Here is a 24370-nt window from a genome sequence, read left to right on the forward strand (position 1 = left end):
GTTATATCGAGCCAAGAAATTTTAGAAATGATAAAATATTTAAGTACCATTTATAATGAAGAACAAATACCAAAATTTAGTAATATTTTGACATATTATCTCTTTCTTGGTTCACAAGTAACCTTTTCCAAATCCAAAATAATATTTGCTACCCATGTTCCTATCCTAAAACCTAAAACCTATGAATTTTTCCATTTATACCCCGTAATTCAAAACCATACAATATTTATACCTCCGCAACCTTACTTGGCCAGAAGTCAAAAAGAAGTTACTTTCATCAAAGAAGAATGCCCCGAATTAGAAGGAAAATATTATTGTAAAGAAACTTTCAAATTACAAGATGACTGTACTGTTGAACTTTTAAATGGACATTCCGGTAAAAATTGTGTAATTCGTGAAATTAATCTTCAAGAAACAATATTGGAACAAGTAACAAATGATGAACTTTTAGTGATTCCAAATTTTGAAACTGATGTAATTTCTAAATGTGTATCAGACCGCTATTTTAAATTAATGTATCCATCACTTATAAAAATTCCAAAAAATTGTAATATTCAAGTAGGAAGTGAAATTTTCTCAACCAATGTACAAATTAAAAAAGGGAAATCAATAATACTACCGAAATTAAACTTTAAATTTTTGAATAATGAAATTTATAAATCTCCTAATTTAACTAATATAGATTTTAATAAATTGTATGAAATTAATAACATCGCTAAGAATATAAAATCAATTCATGAAATTTATAATCCACAAAGTCATGTATCGATAGAACTATTTACTGTAATCATAATAATTTGTATAATTTTCATAATATTTTGGATAATTCGAAAATATAAATATAAGTTTGTAAGAAAACAGAAAATAGAAGAAATGAAGAAAGAAGACATCGAATTAGAAGAGGAAAGACAACAAAGGATGAAAAATACCTCCGTCATTTTTCATTCTTAGGGATGGAGGAGTTACATGCGAAGAATTCCTGAAGGACATTTTTAAAACAATACCATTGTATCTAATAATGTAAACATGTATCAGCATTTATTCTATTTTTGTATGAAATAACGTAAACATGTATCAGCACTATTTTACTATAAATAAGATGTTTGTAAACAATTCGATGATATTTAATGTTTATAATTAGTTCGATCTTGAGATTAATTGTATTCATATAAATATTCAAAAATAAAGTTTTTTAAAAATATATTTCGAAACCCGAAATATATAATTTGGGTGGTTTATATTAACCCATTCAGTCGATAATAAACAAAAATTCTCAAGTTTATAAGGAGAAAACTAAAAACGCCTTCCACTGTTATTGATGAAATTATTAATTTTTTTGGTCACTCTAGTTCATCTACTGGATACGATTGTTTGTTAAAAAATTCCCCGCGGGCCTCTTTTAAATAGTTTTCTATTGAAAAAATTTTTTCAGTTTAGCAACAATTTCTTGGAGAAAACATCACCTTAAATATCAAATTTTTTTTAATTCAAGTTTTTATTAACAATCAGAATATTTAATATCAAATTTACGAAAGAATTATTCAGTTCAACTGTGCCTTTCTCAAACCAAAATTATTTATTTTGGCATATGCTTATTTTAGAAAATGTTGAAGTGAAATTATTGATACTATCTTGTTATAACGATACTTGTTTGTGCAAATAGAAGGGGCAGTTGTAACGTTGAATAAAAATTTTAAGAGCTTGTAGATTTTTGGAACTTGCCTTTGTATAGTGGAGTACTCAAATACCTATGCATATCTGTATTTCTTATATACCACGAAGAATTCTCCATGTTACATTTTGGGTGGTTCGAATATGCTTTACATTGCTGCCGACAATTTATATGTATTGCAATTTATGTGAGATATAAGCTAAATAGTGAATAGATTCTTTACATTTACTTCTTTCGTTTCGATGAGTATGATTTTACTTATTTCATGCAAAATATCCTGTCTGAGATATATGATGTGGATAAGTCCACGTAGTTTTAAGAAAAGATTTTATTAAGTTAATTAATGTTTCCTTCATGCCAAAAACAAGATAACTTGTTTTGACACGCTTATATGTGTTTGTTGGTGAGCTTGTTTGTTCGTAACTTCGACAACCTTACCAGCTACACCGATATGCCTCGATATAAGTTTCGACGAGATGTAGGTATATAAGCATCGAAGCCACTATACGAGGGTGGTATTAATTCACATGAAACACAATAATGAATGAAAAATACCAGTATTCTGAAAAAAGTGCCGGGCGCTCGATGTACGAGAAATATGAATCAAAGCGCCCCACGCTTTTTTCACAATAATACCAGTATTTTTGATTCATTTTGTTTTAAGTTTATTATTATCATTATTATTATTATCTTCTAATACTCGATCAATGATATCTGTTTTACGATATTTCTGATCGTTCGGCAGTATTTCTCTTTGAATTGAGATTGGTAATTGGAGACTAATTCACTTCTATAATTTCTCCAGTATTTCTAGTAATATCTGGTTTTGGTAGCATGATTACTTCACACAATCTCCAGCAGGGTTCTTGTTTGAACCTAATAGCTGGAATAAATGAAAATATTCTCGATTTTAGGCCTCTTCTTTCTCAAAATTAATCTTTATCAATAGAAAACTAGAGAAGTCAAAACGTCACATTTTATCTATCTTTAAAAAATTATTGAAAAAACTAATTTTGAAAAAGAAGAGACCTAAATTAAGAACATTTAAAAGCATAAACATATTGAAAGGTCTGAGAAATAAGAAATTAAAGAAATATCTAATTACATACATTGCATTAGATTTATATTTGGTTCTTTTTTTAGTGTTACAAGAATGTCTTCTGGTTGGGTACAACCTATTATTTATAATACTGCTATAGCTTTGTAAGTGGGGTGGATGCAACAATACGAATAATGTTCAAAGGATGTGCTTTTTGATTATCATTCCCAGCCCTCTCTACTTGGATTGATTCAATGAATGGAATATATGTAATTCACTCTCAATTTTTACAGTTGCTGCTTAAAGGGAGTTCACTTCATCTACTTCTTGCTGTTCTTAATTACTTCTAGTTCAAGTCTTCCGTGTATAAGGCTCAAATTTCCGCTAGTGTTGATCATTTCTATTTTTTGTCTCTTTTGTCTGATTGGGTAATTCAGTTTTCTGCATTTTCAGTGTTTTCTTCACCATGAGTGAAAATTATATATCTTGAATTGCTGGAGGTTAAGATATCTGATATATTGTCGTCTTTTCTTCTTCATCTTACCTTCTTTGTATCTCTGTTATTATTATGCACCTCATCTCTCACTTCTGATATCTTTCCTATGTACTATTCAATATTGGTGCTTTATTCTTTCCCAGTTTTCTGTAACGGTGCTGGATATTTTCATCTGTTATTATGTATTATAATTTAAATTCCTGGTTTGAATTGTTAACTGTTAATTAACAGTTTTCCAGTTTTTATGAGTAGATTAACAATTTAACTAGTAAACAAATGAGCGAATTGGGTTAAAATATTTATCGAATTACAAGTCTGTCTGTACACGAAGTTGAGTTGAGAATACGCTACAAAATTCTATGCCTTGTTGCATTTGCGCGAGTATTTGATTATCAATCGTTCTTCTCACTGAAATGACAACGCAATGAAATAGATTTTGATCACACATCAATAAGAAATTCGATATTTTTCATTATTTACTTTGCAAAAGACTTGGCTTCAGTACTAAATGATTTTCCTTACTGATGAATTTTTATTGGGAATCCTTATTTTAGATGATGAAGACGAAATATAATATACTCACGTCTGACTCTTACAAAGGATATAACTATTGAGAGCTGTGTGATTGTCCGTACTATTTAAAGTACATTCAATTATTAATTTCAAATTTGATAGTATATAGGCCAGGTATTCAAGCATTTCCCCTCCGTATTCTTTAATGCAGCACCGAATTATATTAAATTAATTATATTTAAATTAATCTATCACTATAGTGCAAAGATTGCTTATCCACAGCCCTTTGACTCTTTATTAATAAAATGCGGAGGGTCTCAAGCCATTCTAAAGTACATAGGCTTGTAGCCCTTTAAATTCAAATTTTGGCGCATGGATTTTTCTGTTGATGCTAAGTTGCCTGTAGGTACATTTCAAATCAGTTTCAGTGAATCCTATATACAGATAGTTTTATATGAAACTATTTGTTACAAGGACCATCGCATTGGCGACACTTCGCACAACAAGACATGTTCAATCAATTCATTGAAGCTAGTCCACTTGACTCATACTCAAATCTATAAATATGTAAAGAACCTTTAAATCAAAATTGTTTTTACAAGATTGATGATTTATATAAATTGAAACATGCAGAGACGTACCTCGGCTCTTACAGGCTCCAGTACGTGTTATAAATTTACTAATTAAAGTTTTAATATTTTTTTTATACCAAAAAAATTCACTTTTAAACAAAGAAACTAACGGGAACTAACTGATACCCACTAATTCCCCCACTCAAAATAACGATATTGGTTTCAAAAATGGCTTATTAAAAATTTTTAATGAATAAATATATATATTTTCAGTATATAAAATAGATGAATGGGAAAATTTAATAATACAATGAATAATTGATGGAATAGTCTTGGAATAAATGTAGTCAAAATATTGTGTCAGGAGCACATCGAACATAAATATTTCATAAACTGTTTGTGCATATGTATGCATATTTCTTCCAAGAGTTGGCAAGAAAATCAAAAATCTATAATGTATATAACGTTCATAATAATGAAAATCACTCATCAGAGCAATGGTAATCGAAAGAACCGGTGACATACCTAGAAATTAAAAACAAAGATGTAAAAAATGGTAAAAATCTAATAAATTAAGCAGCAGAAGCTTCTAATGTTGACCTATTTTTCATAACAGACACATGCTGAAATCACTTCAGTATAACAAACAATTGAAATATTAATCACTCTGATGTTGTATATATTAGATCTTGAACTTGTCATCGATTTCACAATAGTGATAGTTAAGAGTCAGAAGTCAATTGATTCAGTTAGTTAAGCAGGCCAATTCATCCACTCATCCAATATGCACAGCTTTACTTTTAAGAAATTACTAGATCGACATCTAACAGAAAGTGCAGATTCCGAAGATTCATTGACTATGCGCATATTGTGGAAGCAGTCACCTCTTAAGCCCAATGTGCCTGTAATCCAATGAATACATCAGAATAATTATTATCCTCAAAACAATTGTTGTCGTATAGGGTGTCTTCATCTTAAGAATATACGAGGATTTATTGATATCTAGTTAGCCTAGACCAGTTCCAAGCATAAACAAAATATTGCGTTACCATAACAACGAACAATAACTTATGTCAATGTGAAGTTTGGCGTCAAACATTTAAAAAAGTTAAGAGGTAAGCAGATTTACGAAGATATGCTTAATACCCTTGGTGATAAAGAGGTAAATTCTCCATTGAAGATAATGACCGATCGTGAAGGCCAGTTTCTGTGTCAGTCCCAGAAAATATCGATGCACTTCATGACATGATTTTATCAGACCGTCGAATTGGGCTAAAACGGATATCTGAAGCAATGAATATTTTATACGAACGCGTTCATCATATAGTTCACGTCAATTTAGACATGAGAAAAATTGCTGCAAAATGTTTGAATGTTGACCCAAAGCGTGCAAGGGTAGAAACATCTGTGTTCGATTTGAAAACGATGTAGAATTCTTAAACCGAATTGTTACTACTAATACTATTAATTAGACTTGGGTTCATTTCTACGATCCAGAAACAAAGCAACAATCGATGGAATGGCGACACTCTGGTTCTCTACGACCTAAGAAGTTTCGTGTCCAGAAATCTACTGGAAAAGTTCTTGCTTCAGTTTTTGGGATTGCCATGAAGTAATCAAGATTGATTTTTTGGATAAGGGTAGAACAATAACTGGAGATTACTATTCCACTACTAATCACTCTACGGGAAAAATAAAAAAAGACGTGGAAAGCTATCCAAAGGTGTTTTGATTTTGCAGGACAACACCCCAGCACACAAATATCATGTTGCTATGCAAAAATTTCGTGATTTAAGGTTTGAATTACTAGAACACCTCCCTTATACACCAGATTTGGCTCCGTCCGACTATCATCTCTTTCCTCAACCGAAAAAAAGTCTAGAAGGTCGTAAATTTTCTTCCAACGAGGACGTAATAAAAGCTGTGGAGGTCTGAATTCCAGAGCAAGAAGAAACAATTTTTTTTAAAAGTCTAGAGACGTTGCAGGTTCGTTGTAATAAATGTGTCCAATTAACAAGAGAATATTTTAAGTAATAAAATATTTTGACATTGAAATTTTGTTTGGTTCTATAGTAGGCTAAGAATTTTTCAATATATCCTTATAGAGATGGCGTGTTTTGAATGATTTTGAAAAATTACTCTAAGGTGTTTTAGAGTATCTCCTTCATTTGAAATTATTCTTTTTTGTCTCAAAAAGTAGATTTTTGTCCAAGAAATTTTAAAATATAATTTGAATTTGAAACCAAAACGGTACAAAAGTAATGACGTTTGTCTTAAGGTTCATTATAATCCTTAATTTTCATAATTATGTGCAATTATGATGAGTCCTAGCGTGTACAGTGCAGTTTCTCGATGTGATAATACATCAATAAAAATTTTAATAAAAGATGTTCATTAACATTTCAATGGGGAAAATTGTGACAAAATGGCTTAATCTTGGAAGGCGACATCCAGCTGCAAGATATTCGAATTCGGTAATACATTTCTGTGAAAACCATTTTGATATAAGCATCAATTCAGATATTGATTTATTGAAAATAATTTTGCGTAACTATGACAAAAAATATTTATTACTATTTCTTTATTATAAGCTCGGTCCAAATTTCATAGCTACACCCATGTATTTTGATACCACCTTGAAAATTTAGTTCTTATTCTACGTACCCAATAATATGGTTCATTATATCCAATATCATGTTATGGGTTCTGTGTCCCAAGTCCGTATGATATCGGATAGTATTCCGACAAGGTTTGAATGTCCAACAGGAGTTACGGAAATAAAAAATATGATATTTTATGCTAATATTCTAACTATCAGAATAATAATTATTGAACAATAGGGATCTTTTTATTTATTTTTAGATTCAGAACAAATAAAGAAGCTACTGAAATAGCTGCCACCTACCAAAAATCAGCTACGAAGGCTAATACTTGAGTTTTGAGATATTGCAACACTGACGTTAATATGTCAAATCTGACATTGCTGTCACAATTTTTGACATTTTTAATGTCAAACGACTTTGACATTCACTGATAAACACCATCTCGAGCCAACGAATTTCAATGATTTTACGAATGTATTCGTGGTCGCACTTTGCTACAGGATGAATTCTGTGAAGGTCGTGCAAAATCTGCTGTTGTGCCAAAAAACATAGTGTAAACTAATATTGCAAGAGCGTCATATGAAATACCGTGAGATTGAGGAATACTTGCGCATTAGTTTTACTAGAATACATTCAATATTGTATAAACATTTGGATTGAAAGAAGATTTGTTCGCGTTGGATCCCCCATAGTTTCACAATCGCTCTTATCGATTGGTGTAAAGAAATGCTGAACAAATTCAATCGCCGTACTTCAAAAGACGTCTATAAAATTTTGACAGGCGACGAATCACGGACCTATGAGTATTAACCAAAATCTAAGCAACAATCAACCGTATAGGTGTTTCAAGACAAACCAAATCCAATAAAAGTTGCTTTGGGCACGAAGCACTGCCACTGTTTCATTAGAGCAACGTAGAACGGTCAATGCTTTATAGTACACCAGCATGTGTTTTCTTGGAGTGTTAAAGAAAATCAGGGAAATCAAGTAGAAAACGAATCATGCTCCACCACAACAATGCGAGCTGTCATACATCAGTTCAAACAAAAAGTTTCCGAACAGTCAAAATATCGAATTGATGGGTCATCCACCGCCCATAGGCATCCAATGATTTCTTCGATTCGTTTTCCTACACTTGAAGAAGCGGTTGATGCGTTCAAATCACATATTTTGGACGTACCTCAACGGGAATGAAAAAAATGCTTCGATAACTGGTTCAATGTCTTCAGTTGAAGTCCACCTCAGGCTGTAGGGGAATAAGTGAAAAAATGAAAGTCCTCTAACTTACTTGAATACACAATTCATATAATGATGAAGAATCCACAGTCTTACATTGGTATGTCTAAAACCTGTTGCTTTCCATTAGACTATATATGAAAATCTGAATATCCCTAATTATTATCTCTTGCTATGTTTAAAAAAAATGAGATAAATGAGCCTTTAGGGGGCTTGTACATATTTTACGTCGATATCTACTTATGCAAGTAATAGTTATTTACGTTAAAAGTCCGAGAAGGGATTTAGTAAGGTACCATAAAGTGGAGATACTTTGTCAACCGGGGCAACATTGCTTAAAAAACTAAAAAATTATTTAATGTGAATCTGGCAACACTGCTCTAGTGCAATTGTTGGCAAAATACTACGCGATCAACAGGTCTTAGGCAGTACGAGTCCGGAGCTAGGTGAAGCAGGTCTCATATATGAAAATTAGTAAGTGAAAATTTTATTTTGTAAAATTGTAAAATCATGTTGCTCTGCTAAGGGTTGTATAATAAAACTAATGAATCTTGAATTCTGGTTTTAACTTCACCTATTCCTGTGTATATGTGAGTCTGATATAAACAGTTTTCCAGATGCTGAATTTCCATTTATTTTTGCGGTTGGCCAAGTTGCCCCACATTGTGTTTTTTTATTAGAAAGTGAATCGAACATATAAAAGACAAGTGGGTTATCGGCGTTATAAAGGTTATACCGAGGAACAGTTGCGTAGAGCTTTTCTATTGATTAGAAGTAAGCAAATGGGATATACAGAAGTATTCAAAACCTTCAATATTCCTAGAAGAGCCCTAGTAAATAAAGTTAGAAGGTCCTGTTGGAGCACTGAAGCTAATCGCCCTGGAGATTGAAGTCCATTGTCGACGTTATAATAGCCAGCTCCGAATATGGCTGCACCTAATCATGACAGAATTGAGAGTAATGTTAAAGGGTAATTTAGACAAATAAGGTGTCCGCCTAAAGTAGTTCAAAGACAAATTTCCTGGTGTAGACTGGTGCGAGAATTTTATCTATAGGCACAAGCATGAATTATCCAACAAACAGTGCCGAAATATTGAAAAAGCAAGAGCTGAGAAAACAGATGAGGGAATAAACAATTATTTTGATAATTTAGAAAGAAACATGGCAGGAATTCCACTTAGTTCCATAGTTAACTACGACGAGACTAATCTGACGATCCTGGATCGTCCAAATGTGTTTTCAGAAAAGGGATTAAATACCCTAAAAGCATTATGAACTTAACAAAGTCGTCAATATCCGTCATGTTTGCTGCTATTGCAGATAGAACTTTGTTTGTCCCATAAGACAGAGAGATTATTTGATTCCTGGTGTATCGGGGGACCCCCCTGGAGCTCTTTATAATTGGTTATAAAGTGGGCCAAAAAAATTGATGGTCCGAAAGTTCTAATCGAAGATAATCGAGTCATTTAAACATAATAATCATCAGACAATGCCAAAGAAACAATATTAGATTTTATCTTTCTAACGTCAAATTCAACACACTGTAATGGTGGGCCATTCTACCAAGGGGTAGAAATTAAACAACAATTGAACTTCACCATTTTTCTATTGTCTTTATAGTTTGAAATTACCTTTTTACAATGAATGATGACACATAATATTGGTTCATAATTACGATATAGTTTACCTACATAGACAGTATATTGCAATATCACCAAAACATAGGTGACTGGGTTTTAAATAATGAACAGTTAGTGTACAGGGTATATACATAGATAGAGATATAAAAGAATAAAATAATCGACTTAAAGGGCACCACAACACTTGACATAACCTCTCGATGTAAGCTAGTTTGTAAGGTAGTTTGGCGCCGTATAATAACAATCTACAAAACCAAAAATCCCCGAGACAGTACAGTAAAAAACAGCTCTTTTCCTCATTTATTGAAAAACTCATTGAAGGAATGGAATTATAAGACGAACAAATTATTCAAAATGTACCCATGTACCAGAGAGTAGGTTCTTAATAGAATGCCTAATAAAAGATTTGATAGAACCAAGACTCATATTAGCGAGACCTTGTAATATTTCCTTAATGAAAACAGAGCTTCTTTGAAAGCAACACACCAAAGAGAAAGAGAATAATAGAATTGAACCTGGAAAATCTGTTGCAAGTGAGGATTTTACAACAAGTATACATAAAGAGAAGAAAAGTGATAAAGAAACTGAATAATATGACTGGAAAGTGAATCTAAGGACAGTTTAGAATTAGATGAAGTCAATGATTTCCATAAGAATGATGACCGCAATGACGAACCACAAGCCCATTTCTCCCGTGATATTGTAGCTAGCATGACTGAAGATGAATCGAAATTAATTGGAATTAAAAATTCGGATTTTCTTCTTGTAGCACTTTTAAGGAAAAAAATAATACAAGTATTTTGTTGCACAAGTTATTGACAAAGAAAAAGACTCTCGTAATGTGAAGTTTTTATGACTAAAATCACAAACAATTTTCCTAATATCGATGACACAGGTCTCATTCTAGAACACGATGTTGTGACTATTAAAGAGTCTCCAAAACTTGCATCGACGTCAAGACAAATTTTTACATTCGAAAATTGATTTTTCCAAACATAACATGTTTTAGATTTTTGTTTCGTAAAAATGTCATAAATATTTGTTTTAAAGCATTCGTTAAGTTTCTTTCGTGACTTACTAGCTACTTAGTATAGCTAAGAATTATGTTCTTATCATTTTGTTACTTAAGAGTTATTATTATTTTACCCAAGAGTTATTATCAATTTATAAGAGTTGTTTGTTGACTTATGAAAAGGTGAATGATCCTTTATTTGCTTAGAAATATACATTTTTGATGTAATAATGAATTATGTTCATTAAATGTTGTTTTTCACACTGTTTCCGGTTTTAAGCAAAAAGCAAAATGATATTGAAATATGGAATGTCATATTTGAAAATTTTACTGAAAAATAGTTCTTTTGATCCTCTACAATCTGGCATGTGTTTAATGGTTGATAGAGGTTTTAAACATGTGGAACAGTATTAACGTAAGTAGGAAGTGCAACTTGTAACACCCCCAAGTGTTGTAACGGGAAGCAAGTTACCCGAAAGTGAAGTGAAGGAAACAAAACAGAGTATTAGTTTGCGTATTTATGTAGAGAGGGTTATTAGAGGCTTGAGAGAACTTAACATATTTAGGACACATGTATGTCTTAACACAAATTCTGTCAAAGTAATTATTGGAATTATTGTAATTGCAAGTGCTTTCATAAATTTGCCAGATTCTTTAATCAAATAAAACATGACATGCATCTTGTTTTTGTAAGCTATGTTAATATAGCATAGCAAGATCTATAAATAGTGATGAATTATGATTGCATTTAACTTTGATTTTGGTTCAAACAGCTAATTTTGAAGTACTTTCTTTTGTTCAGAAGTTTTTGAGCATATAATAATAATTATATGAACTAATTTATCTTAAAAAATTAAAGAGAAGGAAGACATGTATATTTAGTTGAATTAAGCTTTGAAATTTGGGAAATTCCAATACCATTCAGGGTTTATTAAGAAAATATATTGTAGATATCTATCTAAAATAATTACACTCTAGATTTAAGATTTTTGTGAATCTACTTTAGCTGTGGCAGAAGTTCTACCAATTCAATTGCATATTATGATAACTTATTTAAAAACCCTTTTCGATTTTCGATTATAAAACGTTAATAGACTAGTAAAATGTATCTGATTGTAAGGGCGTTTGGTTCAAGCAGGGTATCACACGTGAACTGAACCCTTTTTGTACCCCATTCCTTTTTTTACTGTAAAATGAAATTTCAGAGCCACAACCATAAGGGAAAATAAATTCTTTGCAAATAAAACAAAAGGAAAGAAACATATCAATTCCAAAGTATCTTTATAAATAATTATAGTAGTCAGCATCGTCTGATCTAAAGTCATCATTTGATTGAATTATGATGGGTTGTAAAAAGGATGATACCACATACTCATCTTCTTCTTTGATAAAATCTTCTCCTTATATAAACTCTGAATTGTCCTACATATATCTTGAGTACCTTTGTCAACAGATTTCAGTTTTTCCTCAAATGTTTTTCAGTTCTGCAGCAAACCCTTTCGTGACTACTCGATAAATGGAAAACTTATTAAATCTAGTTGCTGATTATTCTCGTTTTTAAGACATTCGAATATATTTAAAATGACTTCCTACGTTTGTATATCTAAATCTTTTTATTAAATTCATACCTGTCTTTATTATCACTACATGCAATTTCATTGTCTACATGCGCCTATGGTCGGAAGAACGCCATTATTTCTATTTATTTGAAGAAATTTATGAATTAAATTAAAATCAGCAAACCACGCCAATGCTTATCGCAGAGTTTCTAGTACGAATATTTCGAAGAAATTGTGTACATACAGCTTAGGCCAATAGAACTGCATTTATGATCACGATTCGATGTTTTCATTGGTAAACAGTGGAGACGATGAGTCCACGTGGACTGATGGTTTGTTAGTGCTTTACCGAATTTTATACGGAGACTAAACATTATTTTTCATTTCCTAATTGGGTATGAGTGCCGTGCGTATTTATGGAATATTGATTATTCCTTGCATAATTGTCTTCTGCAATTGATATTGGAAGAACTATACCAATATGGTGATAATTACATCCAACTCGATAAATAAATGGGAGGAATCCCATTTTGAATTTGTGGGGATTTTAGAGCTCTAGGAATACAAAAATTGGTGAAGTGAATGTTGAGGTCATTTTCATTATATTATTAGCACATATTCTGCTGTTATAGACTTAAAAGTGGTGTTATTAGAAGCCAAAGTACAGGTGCAATTTTTGAGTGTGTGGACATTTTAGAACAATAAAGTTGGCTTCCTAACTTATAATGGTATTGAACTGTGTTGCATATAATTGCAATAATATGCACGACCCAAACAATGCTCTTTCTTTTCATACTTATACGGATGAGAGCCATACGCAGGGAAGATTGGAATCCGTGGAGAACTAGTTGATTAATCAACATATCAAACACGTCATGGAATCTCGAAAGAAACCAGCACGACGAGTAATATTTTAAACGATTTTCGATAAGGTTTATTTATTGATTGCAACGTTCCAATTTTTTTGAGGTGCTGGATATTCATAACCATTGGATCCAGATTCTAATTTTCCATCTATAGCTTGGAGCAATATTGATGTGAATGCGTAATTGCAGTTACATAATTTATGAAAAGTCACTGGTCGACAAAAAAATTTGTTGGTAAAATATTTCACGTTTTTTAAATCATATATATTGACAAAATTCATAGTTTACATTCAATAAACATGCTTCACATCTATTAAACACAAAAACTTTAAAAAAAATCACTTCAAATATGAATTGACTCTACTTTCTCCTTTTATGAGGGGCTGCCTTTGCCTCTTTGAAAACCAACAATAATCACAATAATCATGGCCGAATCCCATCGTCCTTGATACTGAATTTCCACTGTTCTAATATCTTAGTGGAACCTTTCATCCACCAATGACAGCTCCCAAATTTTCGGGAAAAAATGTCAGATGTGAATGGAAGAAATTAATTTTCAATGACATTCGACCACCAAGGGGTTTGTAGGCGTCTAGAAGTTCATAAACTAACTGTGGGTAGAGATCCTGGTTGAAACTCACTTCCTGCTTGCCAATTTTTTCACATGTGTCGATCTACTGCCCGACTGTCCCATAGACAAAGAAACTATCAAGTTTCGTAAATCCTCCCCGTAGTCCCATTAAAATTCCAATCACCCTCAGGTTCCCTCATATCTACCACGTAAACTTGTTGTAGTTACTTTTGTCTAAAAGCATGCGAATATTTCTTTCATCTTCACAAAATAAGCAACTGATATAGACGGTTTCAAATTTCCATTGTATAATAACACTGCTTTTAAACTGTATTTAGACGAGTCAATAAATAGGCGTCACTCACTAGGATTATGATCAATATCAAGTTCTTCATTAGACCATCAATATCCGTGCACGCACACAACGAATTTTCCATACTGTAGAATGCAGGAAATGCATTTCTTTTTCTAAAGGTCGTAATATTTGTCTCTTTCTCACGTGCTAAATCATTAAACTCACTTTGAACAATCAAATATGGTTCGCCGGAACTGGTACTTGGAGTGAGAATAGTGTCGGTGCATTGTTCTTCAGAGCTTCCTTATGATACGTTGTCGTATCTTCTAAAACAATATTTTGCGGATCTAAAGGCGCAATCAGTATTGGTAAATCCTCGTTATGGAGAACAGGTCGTATGGTAGATGGCAAATTTGGATACTCGATCTTGTTCTTTCCTTTCTTAGAATAACCTTCAGTCTTTGTTTGGCAAAAATAGCTGTGGCAAAACTGGTTAGTAGGTTCCCGCCATATCATTGGAATTGCAAAAGTCAGCTTTTTCTTTTCCCATTCATCAACTGCACCAATGACAAGCTACAACAAACACAGCACGCGTGGGGGGCCCACTGCTTGTCTTGGTCTCCAATTAAAATACCAAAATTGTCTAGCTTGCGATTTCACCATAAATTCTTCACAAATATAACAAAAGAAGAAGTTTTGCAGCTGCGGCGCGTTTGACTGGACATTTTCGTCTTTATAATCACTTTTTGCACTATGAACAATGAAATTCCACTAATTTTTATTTTTATGTTTATTATTATGAATAATGCAGTTCAGGTATTTTTTCGGCCATCAAATTTACCGATATTAACCACCCCTTCATAAAATTACCTACCTGCTAATGTAAACAAGGATAATTAAGTTATTGAGAAGTGATAGGTGCTAGGGCAATTTTAATCAATATTTTCTCTGTTATTGGAGAGGTATTCGCCTTCGTTACGAAAATCTGTTCAGCCAGTGAGCTATAGAATATCAATTAACCCTCTGTAATGGCAGATTGATAACTTGAAACGGTTTCAAAATTCATAATTTTTCATAATTCTATCGAATGCAACAAGATATTGATCATCTGCGAATTCGCCAGAATCTAAATTTTTTATAAAATTCAGGTCGCCGATAAACATCATATTATCGCTTTATGCATGTTCAGTCCCATAATAATTGTTTTCATATTTATAACATAAATTGAACATAAGCTTGACATCTATACATTGATACTATCATTTAAAATGTTTATCGGAACTCACGAATACAATGCTTCAAAGTAAAAATGAGGAAACACTAGATTTCTACAAACTTTTTATACACGAGCCTGCCAGGATATTTGTCGGAAACAAACAAAACTGTAACTTTGTAAGGAAAGAAAAATTGGACATTCAGTTTGAAACAAAAAAGTTGAGATTCTTCAACAAACTTTGTTGTTTCGTTTTTCACAATAGTATGTTTTATTTAAAAAACATTGAAAAATACATTCTAAATATTATGCGACATTGTTATCTTCATTCTGCGTAAAGTTTTCTGATTGAGACTTCATCAAAACATTACATCTTAAAAATCAATTTTCTCAGTTATGATTGCACCAAATTTAGAAACACTTCATAATGCTGAACAGAGGACTAAAATCCCTCTCCAAAAAGGTTCCATACACGACCACCTTTCTTATTTGAAATTTTTTAGGGAGTGCTTATATTTCAGAGGAGGTGCTGGATGGGAATAATATTCTTATACTGCGAATTGTCAATTTTAGAATAAAAATTGACGTTTTTCAGTTTTTTTCAACACTGTACATAATAAATCTAAATTTGAATTTATTCGATACATATGGACCACATTGTATGCAGCCGTATCATTTTATTTCAACTTTTTTTAGATATATGGCCCTTTTGAAAACAGAAGTTATTGTTTTCTTTTCGTCATAAAACAAAATCTTTTAAGAATTCAGAAAATACGGTGGTACAAATTTCGCCGGGTCAGCTAATTAGTTTAGAATAAACATTGTTTAGCTGATAGTACATGAATATCACACAGCAAGAGAATTAACGAACACAATGTAGCTAAGAGAAAAACCTGTAAATTATAATCAAATCCAAAAAAAGGCAAATACTACCAATATTAACCCAATTGTGGGTGAAAAATGGGCATATATTCGCTATAACATATCCAATAATGATAACTCCGTTTCCACTCAACTAATTTTTGCAAACTGAGTCGTTTCCATCGAAACGAGAATAATTATTTTATTATTTTGGTGTAACCTAATTGGTAACATACATGAAATATTGGATACGAGTATGCAGTTTCAATTAATGATTAATAAAAGTACTCAAATCAACCCAGTTAAGGGTAAAAGTTTGTATGTACTATAGAACAGACAAACCTAACAATTGAATGATTCTTCCATTATAGGGCATTAAGAAACCAATTGAACGAACCGTTATTTTTGTTATAAATAGGTATACATCCACAAACAATAATTTGATAAAAAGATACATGGAATTCAATAACTATTTAAACAATGAGGAGCAATTTAGGATTATCAAATTTAATTATCATATCATTTTATCCAAAGACAAAGGTCAAGTAAGGAACTCAGGCTATCCATCTATTGAGATATTAATCAACCATAAAGCCTCTTCGAACTAATTCGCTGGACACCCTTAATAGTGGAACAGCATGGACTTCAGCATTATTTGATCAACTTATCGTACCATACATTGATCTACCGTCTTTCTCATGTTGCACCTCGTGCATCCAGTGGTTCACCGTACTTTAGACTACAATTTTAATCGACCAAAAAATAAAAGACAGCAATTGACGGTTTTCAGTTATAATACTTAGCAACTGGTTTCAATACCAATTTCTTATCGTACTCAAGCTTTGATGTAGTGTTATATGATATGGGTGAGAATATCTGCACATAAGTTTACCTTCAGTCTCTGAAGACGATAACTTGATTATCGAAACGCGCGTTAGACAGTGTAATCGTGAGTGTTAGTGTAGTGGCAGTATAAACAGTGTATTTAGCTTAAACGTTTGTTTTACTTTCCTCGAGGAGACCTCTGGCACGATTTGAATTGAAAGAAAGATTTTCTGTTATTATTAAATGTACATTACTGTCCGAAAAACTCTGGTTTTGTTAAGGCGTTTTGAGGATGTTATATTGCATATTAATTAATTTTATACTCTTCCAGAAATGTCGAGACATGAAGAAAGATGTCTATCATTGTTTCATAGAATACGAGAAAGTCTTCGATCGTGTTAATAATACCGCCCTTTTGATATTAATACAGAAAAAATGGTTAGACAAACAAGACATCGAGTTCATTGGAAATCTTTATTGGATCCAAAAAGCAATGGTTGAATAGGGAAAAAAGAAATATATAGAAGTGTATAGAAAAGGGGGTACGACAAGGTTATGTTTTGTTGCCAATACTTTTTAATATGTACTCTGTACACATATCTAACCAAGCAATAAGCCATGACGAGGATGGAATAAAATTTAACGGCAGCATATTAAACAGTATACGTTATGCTGACGACACAATTATCATTCCAGGCAATCCAGAAGCCCTTCAACGCGTAATCAACAAAGTTGTAGAAGAAGGAGATCAACTAGGCATGAAAATTTATGTAACAAAAACAAAAGTAAGAGCCACAACAAGACTTCCAAACCCACAACTAATCACAAACATCTATGACACCGAGAGATGTTGGCAGCTGCATAACGACATATATAGACCCTGAAATCGATGTAAAATCTCGTATTTAACAAGCTAAAGCCATATTCCTAAAGTTGAGAAACGCAACCTTGAACCTAAGCTTCAGATACCGTTTTGTAAAGGCGTACGTGCTATCAGTACTCTTGTATGGGGCAGAAGCATGGACATTAAAAGTGAATACCATGAACAGAGTCGAGGCTTTTGGAATGTGGATCTTCCGTAGACTACTAAAAATATCATGGACTCAACATATACCTAACGATGAAGTGCGTATGGGAAAGGGAAGAGATTTACTTACAACAATAAAGAGAAAAGAGACCGCTTATCTGGACCACATATACCGTAACAACAAGTATGTTCTTCTTCTTCCTGCTGTGTATAGGCATCATTGCCTGTTTTTCTTCACGTCATTGCCTCTGCTCAATCACCTGGGAGGTTGTCACTTCATCTTTTCCTAGGTCTTCCAAGGCTTCTTTGTCCTGCTGGTGATTTGTCCCTAGATATTTCCATAATTCGTTCTTCCGCCATGCGGTCAATGTGCTCAATCCATTTTATCTTTCTATCCAGTACCCAGTCATTGATATTACCTATCCCGCATGTTTGTCTTATGTTTTCACTCCTTTCTCTATCCATTAGTGTTCTTCCCGCTATTCTTCGAACTATTTTCATTTCTGTATTCTCCAATATCCGTTTCGTTTTAGAGGTCTCAGGTCGGGTCTCTGCTGCATAGGATAATATAGGTCTGATTGCGGTCTTGTAAATGCGGGCTTTTGCTTCAGTTCGAATGTATTTATTTCACCAGATTGTGTCATTTAACAAGTATGTTATATTGAAATTAAAAATAGAACGAAAAATTGAAGGAAAACATGGACCTGGTGCAGACATCTTTCATGGTTAAAAACATACGTGAATGGACTGGCATGAACAAATAATCTTTTATTAGCCCCACTCAGGACCGAAATAAGTATGCCGAAATTGTCCCCAACCTTCGTTAAATGGAGATGGCACCTGAAGAAGGAGATTGTTGCCTATACTCTAGTCTTAATGGCTGCTTGACATGATGTCACTCAACATATAATGCGATGCAGGACGCAATATTTCGCGATGAAAAGCATGCACTGATGAAGCTCAGCCTCAGCTGATTGTTTATTCAGTCTAAGTTTCAATTTTAGAGAGAAATGAGTTTCTATACTAATAATACGTTTTATTTTCCTCAGGAGTTTTTCAAATGTTTCTTCATCCATTCTTAACTAATTTTTCTGTTTTCTCGTCCAATTCTATAGCTAAACTGTCAATCAGACTTCAAAAGCAAGGAAGAGGCAGATATAATTATTGCTAGTGTTGGAGGTTAGGCAATTATTTACTTTTTCTCTTGGAATTTTGATTAGTGGCAACCATGACACAATTGTGAGAGACTTGAATAATGGTAAACGACGTGCAATATTCCTCCATGTAATATTTTGATTTTGCAAGGAATTGCACGCAATTTCATGCAATCAAAATAAGTACATATCAAACTAGCTACATCGTTGTTTGTGGGAAATATCTTAATTTCAGTTCTAAAATAAATAAATTTCGTATCTAATGTTGAAGAAATCGTGATAAAATCTGAAAAAAGAAATAACTCAGATTGATAATTTGACCTATATATATATATATATATATATATATATATATATATATATATATATATATATATATATATATATATATATATATATATATATATGTTGGTATTATTTCAAGGATGACAAGGAAGACTTATTTTTATTCCTTTATATCTTAACACTATTGACAAAATTTTCAATTTGAATATATCTTGTCGGAGATAAAATAAAGAAACAAGTAGTTTCTTAGTTTCTGGTTTTCTTCCATAATCGGTGAAAATATTCAATATTCCAAAGAAAATTAAAGTTAAAAAAATCAAATGGCGCCTAGCGTGTATCTTACATTTATAGAATCGGAGTTGCCGCTCTTCCTATTCCTCATACAACGTAAATTTTAATATTTAACTCTTGAAATTTCACTGATTCACACATTTAAGACGTTTTTAAACGAACAAGTTTTTTTGATGTCAAATTATGTATTAAATATCCTTTCATCATTTTATATTATAGGTAGAGTGAAATTCCAGCTTTTTTAGTATTTATCATAAAAAATACATCTTCTCACATATTTCCTCCAAGATAACTCAACGTAAATTCAAACCGTAATTTGCGCAAATGATCTGAATATATAATATTTCCAATACCTATATAAACACGAGTTTAACAGATTCAATCACTTGAACAGGATCATCATACATTGTGGATAATGCGATACTAATAAAGATTCATGAATTTTCCCATTACCATTACATCCACAATGTAACTATCCTAAAATTTATCACCTTCTTCCTCATTTTTAGCTTTTTCCCAGACAACGATCCCTAATTTGAAATACCTGAATTATCGACAAATCATTCGAGCACCAACTTAAAAGGAAAGAAATGTATGCTTAAATTTATAAGAGCCAGGCGTTGAACACATTACCTCTATTCAGTATTTTTGAGGCTATGGTGGAATTTAGCTATTTGAAGAAAGCTCTCGGGTAAGCTATACCCGGTCACAAAAGTCATGTTAAATTTATATACTCAACCTTCCTTATTTTTCATTATTTATTTTTGGAGACTACAATATAAAAAATATGAGTCCATTTCTTTTTTAGTTTAAACAACATTACTTGAGGAAACAAAAAATAAGGGAAAAGTTATAAATAACAAAGCCTTATTGAAATAATTACGTTGTATACTAGATAATATATGATGATAGAATTTTAATGATGGAATTCCACGCAGATCACTACAGCTTCTCATAAACTACTCTACAAATTAATAAAAAAGAAATTTCCGTCAACAACTCACTGAGCGGCGTCGGCAAAAAATCCATACAACTTGAACATTCAAAGATATTTAGCTTGTACGGAAAACTGTAATTAAGAGACCCGAAGTTATCTGAACGGAAAGAACAAGTTTCTATTGACATTATTGGGGACCATTGGATTGTATTTAACGCCTTTTCTCAATATAAGACAAGAACACCTTAACGGAGCGGACCTGGACAGATTTTCATTCTACTAGAATACTAGATGAATTACACTTAATTGGTTCAAGATTCTTAACTGCAGAATTTAATCCATCGCATATGTGATGTAATCCACGTCGAAGTAATTTTAGATTGACTAGGGTGATAGCGTTATTGAAATTTAAGTCATTAAATAACAGTACCAAGAGAAACTCAAAAGCTCAATCAGGGAGTGAGTTTGAAGCTGACGCATCTATAACAACAATAAAGAAGAGGATAATACATTTCAACCTCTAGATCTTAGAGGGCATATTGATACCACGGTATATCAATGTAACTCAGAGCTATATCAAAAAATTTTATCCAGGTCTGATTCTAATGAAGATAATTGAAGATTAGAAGGAAAATATCTTTCGAACTAGAAGAAATAGAACCAAATTGATGATTTACAAGTTCTACTAATGACTCCAATACTGAATTTCATTCAATATAGAAATAATCTCTACAATCTAATAGCTTTTAATGAAACTACAGAAGAGGAAAGACGTGGGTGGTATGAAATCAATGTTTTCTTCCCGCGCTTATTTTCTGAAGCCAAAATAGAACCGATTCTAGGAGCTAATAGACTAATCACAAATTTGGATTAAGAGATCTGCATACCCCGATAGAACAAGTCTATCGAGTCACAAAAAAGCGTAACAATATTTTGAAGATAAAGAATACTTTTTCGGGTGCGTTTTCAGATATCGTTCAAGCATTCGACAATGTCTGGCACGAGAGATTACCATACAAAATTAGGATGAATCTTCTGCACAACCTTTTCCTAATTCTTGAATCGTACCTACACTTCAAAGTCAACATCCAAGATCACATTACAACTTTATATCCAATTATGTCAGCCGTTCCACAAGGAAGTACACTTTTTGTATCTTATGTTTACAGTTAATATTCCCATACACAACAACGTAACCAACGGAATATATACAGATGACACTGTTGTGCTAATATACTATCAGGACCAAGCTATAGCCTCACACATATTGCAGACAAACGATATTAATAGGGCTAAAAAAGAGTGCAATATACCTCGGAATTCATTTGAACTGACGACTAAAATGGAGCACACACATAATAACCAAAAGAAACCAATTAGAACTCAGTTAACTGTACCTATTAATAGGTCAAATATCCCCACTAACAATCAACAACAAGCTGCTAATATACAAAATCACACTAAAATCAATTTAGATTTATGGGATTCAACTATGGGGCTCTGCATCCAACTCAAATATAGAAATTCTAGACAGATTTCAATCAAAAGTATCAACCTCTAATGAGAACTCGTGGCCGGAGAAGGCTTTGAAGGTATCTTCAGTATGATCTGTCTGATAGATTCAAACGCCAAAGTGATATGTAGCTATCCCTCAATCGAATTAAATTTTTTTAAGTGAAAGGCAATTTTACAGTTTGCAAATAAAATATTTTCTGTAAGTGATGATCTGAGTATGGAAATATACAGTTATCAATGACATCATTACATTTGGAACAGATTATTTGTGTTGGACACAAAACGTTTGCTTTGCTTCAAATTAAAACACATGATACTAAGACATATCCATGTTAATAAAATAAATAAGACATATTTTCAATGTAGTTGTAATAAAATACTTTTATTTTATCAACATCAACTAATTCTCTACTCTACTTATAGTACACCTTGGATTAAAACATTATTGGAACACTGTCCACAAAGATGCTTCGGTAAATTTGTTTTTACATTTGAAATTATTTTTTTTTATCGGATATTTCGTAATTTCTCGTGGTTTCTTCAATTTTAGGCATCGTAATATTGAAGGTTCACAAACATCTACTCGACCTATTTCAGAAGAGGAGGAAGATTTAAGGCATTTCGCGTTATTCATAGTTTTGAAAACTTCAGTCATGAGAGGTGTCTTATATCCAGAGCAAGAACCGGGTATATTACTTCTTTTCTTCTTTATTGGCTTACAAACTTTGGTTAGCGATTCACAAGTGGAAACATCGTTTTTGGTACAATTACAAGCAGATTTGGAAACTTGGATACTTCTCTTTTTCTTTTTAGTTCTGCATATACTCGGAGCAGATTCGTGAGAAATTGGAACACGTTTCAAGCAAGTACATCTTGATTTAGAAACGTTGGTATTCCTTTTCTGTTTTTTGCATTTGCATACAGTTGAAGTTGATTCATAAGGACTCGTCTTCTGACTTTGACAAATACTACAACAACACTTCTTCCTCTTCTTCTTCTTCTTCTTTTTGGATTTGCACACAGTTGAATCGGATTCACAGGCGTCAGCTCGACAATCACGTACTTCTAGTTGCGGCGAAGAGCAAATAGGTTTACAATCGGTAGTATTTGAAGGTTTATAAATTGTAATTCTCAATTTAGATCCCATAGTCTCCACTTTGCAAGCAAAATTCGAATTAAGTGTCTTACACGTTGATTTACATATTTTCTTTTGTTCATTGGAACAACAAGGGCAGCATTTCTTACTTGGACAACATGGTTTACATTTCGGTAAACACTTTTTCTTAGGTTTACATTTACAACATCCTTTGTTAGACACGGGTAAATATATAATTTTCGGAGGAGGTGGAGCTTTCGCGAAACATTCATCCAAACCGCAACGTTTAACAGTAGTGCATGGTTTTATGTCTTCTCCACGAGGTTGACATGACATAATTGGGCCACGTGGACAAGTTCTCCATTTTCCAACCTTCAAACATGGTTGAAACCTCTGTAATGGGAGATTGAATGCTCGAAGTCGACATAATCTGCAAGGTTTGCGGGGTTGACAATGTGAATATATATTGTACATATCTGAATGTATATCGATATACAAGCGTAAAAATAATGACTTCCTTATCAATTTCTCTACCTAACCATTATTTAGTTCACATTTCTCTATATTGTATCCTTGATTTTCCACTAAAATTTACTTTTTATTGATAGACATATTCGATTGTGTCAAAATATATTTTGACTCGAAAGAGTGAGGTTAAATATTTTTGACAATTTCTTAATCTATACCCTATAATTGGAAATGCTGTGTAGATGTCAGTGTACCTACATTTCATTTTGAAATGTCGACCAAACAGTACAAAATGTAAACAAACAGGAGGGAAGAATAGTGAAAACTCGTTGAACAACAAATTTGTATCAATACAAAATAGTGATAGGTATTCCAAATTAAATCGGTTTCTGTTTCTGATTGCGATTAATCAAGGATTCAGTTTATTTAAATTTCTGTCTGAATACATTTTAATACCATTCACGTGTATGATAGTTTTCTAAAATTCCAAATGAGGTCACATGAATTAAACTTATTCCTCAAAAACTCGAAGTTTCTTACTTTTTCTACTATATATTTTCGAGTATTAAATCAATAGCATTTCAGTTTTATGAAAATGCTCATCAAAGAAATGCGAACAACAAA

At 32.4% G+C, this 24370-nt stretch overlaps 2 protein-coding genes across 2 annotated transcripts in view; both read right to left on the reverse strand.

Annotated features, from left to right (window-relative positions):
• LOC130453164 (uncharacterized) overlaps positions 1 to 24370 on the reverse strand; it is a 519843-nt gene that overhangs the window by 347501 nt on the left and 147972 nt on the right. The gene's annotated exons all lie outside the window — the stretch shown is intronic.
• Positions 22625 to 23614, reverse strand: LOC130453175 (keratin-associated protein 10-11-like). Its single transcript, XM_056792785.1, has one exon. It carries the CDS (start codon positions 23612 to 23614, stop codon positions 22625 to 22627), a length of 990 nt encoding a protein of 329 aa, XP_056648763.1.

This window comes from Diorhabda sublineata, chromosome 2 (genome assembly GCF_026230105.1).
Source record: "Diorhabda sublineata isolate icDioSubl1.1 chromosome 2, icDioSubl1.1, whole genome shotgun sequence".
NCBI classification, from domain to species: domain Eukaryota; kingdom Metazoa; phylum Arthropoda; class Insecta; order Coleoptera; family Chrysomelidae; genus Diorhabda; species Diorhabda sublineata.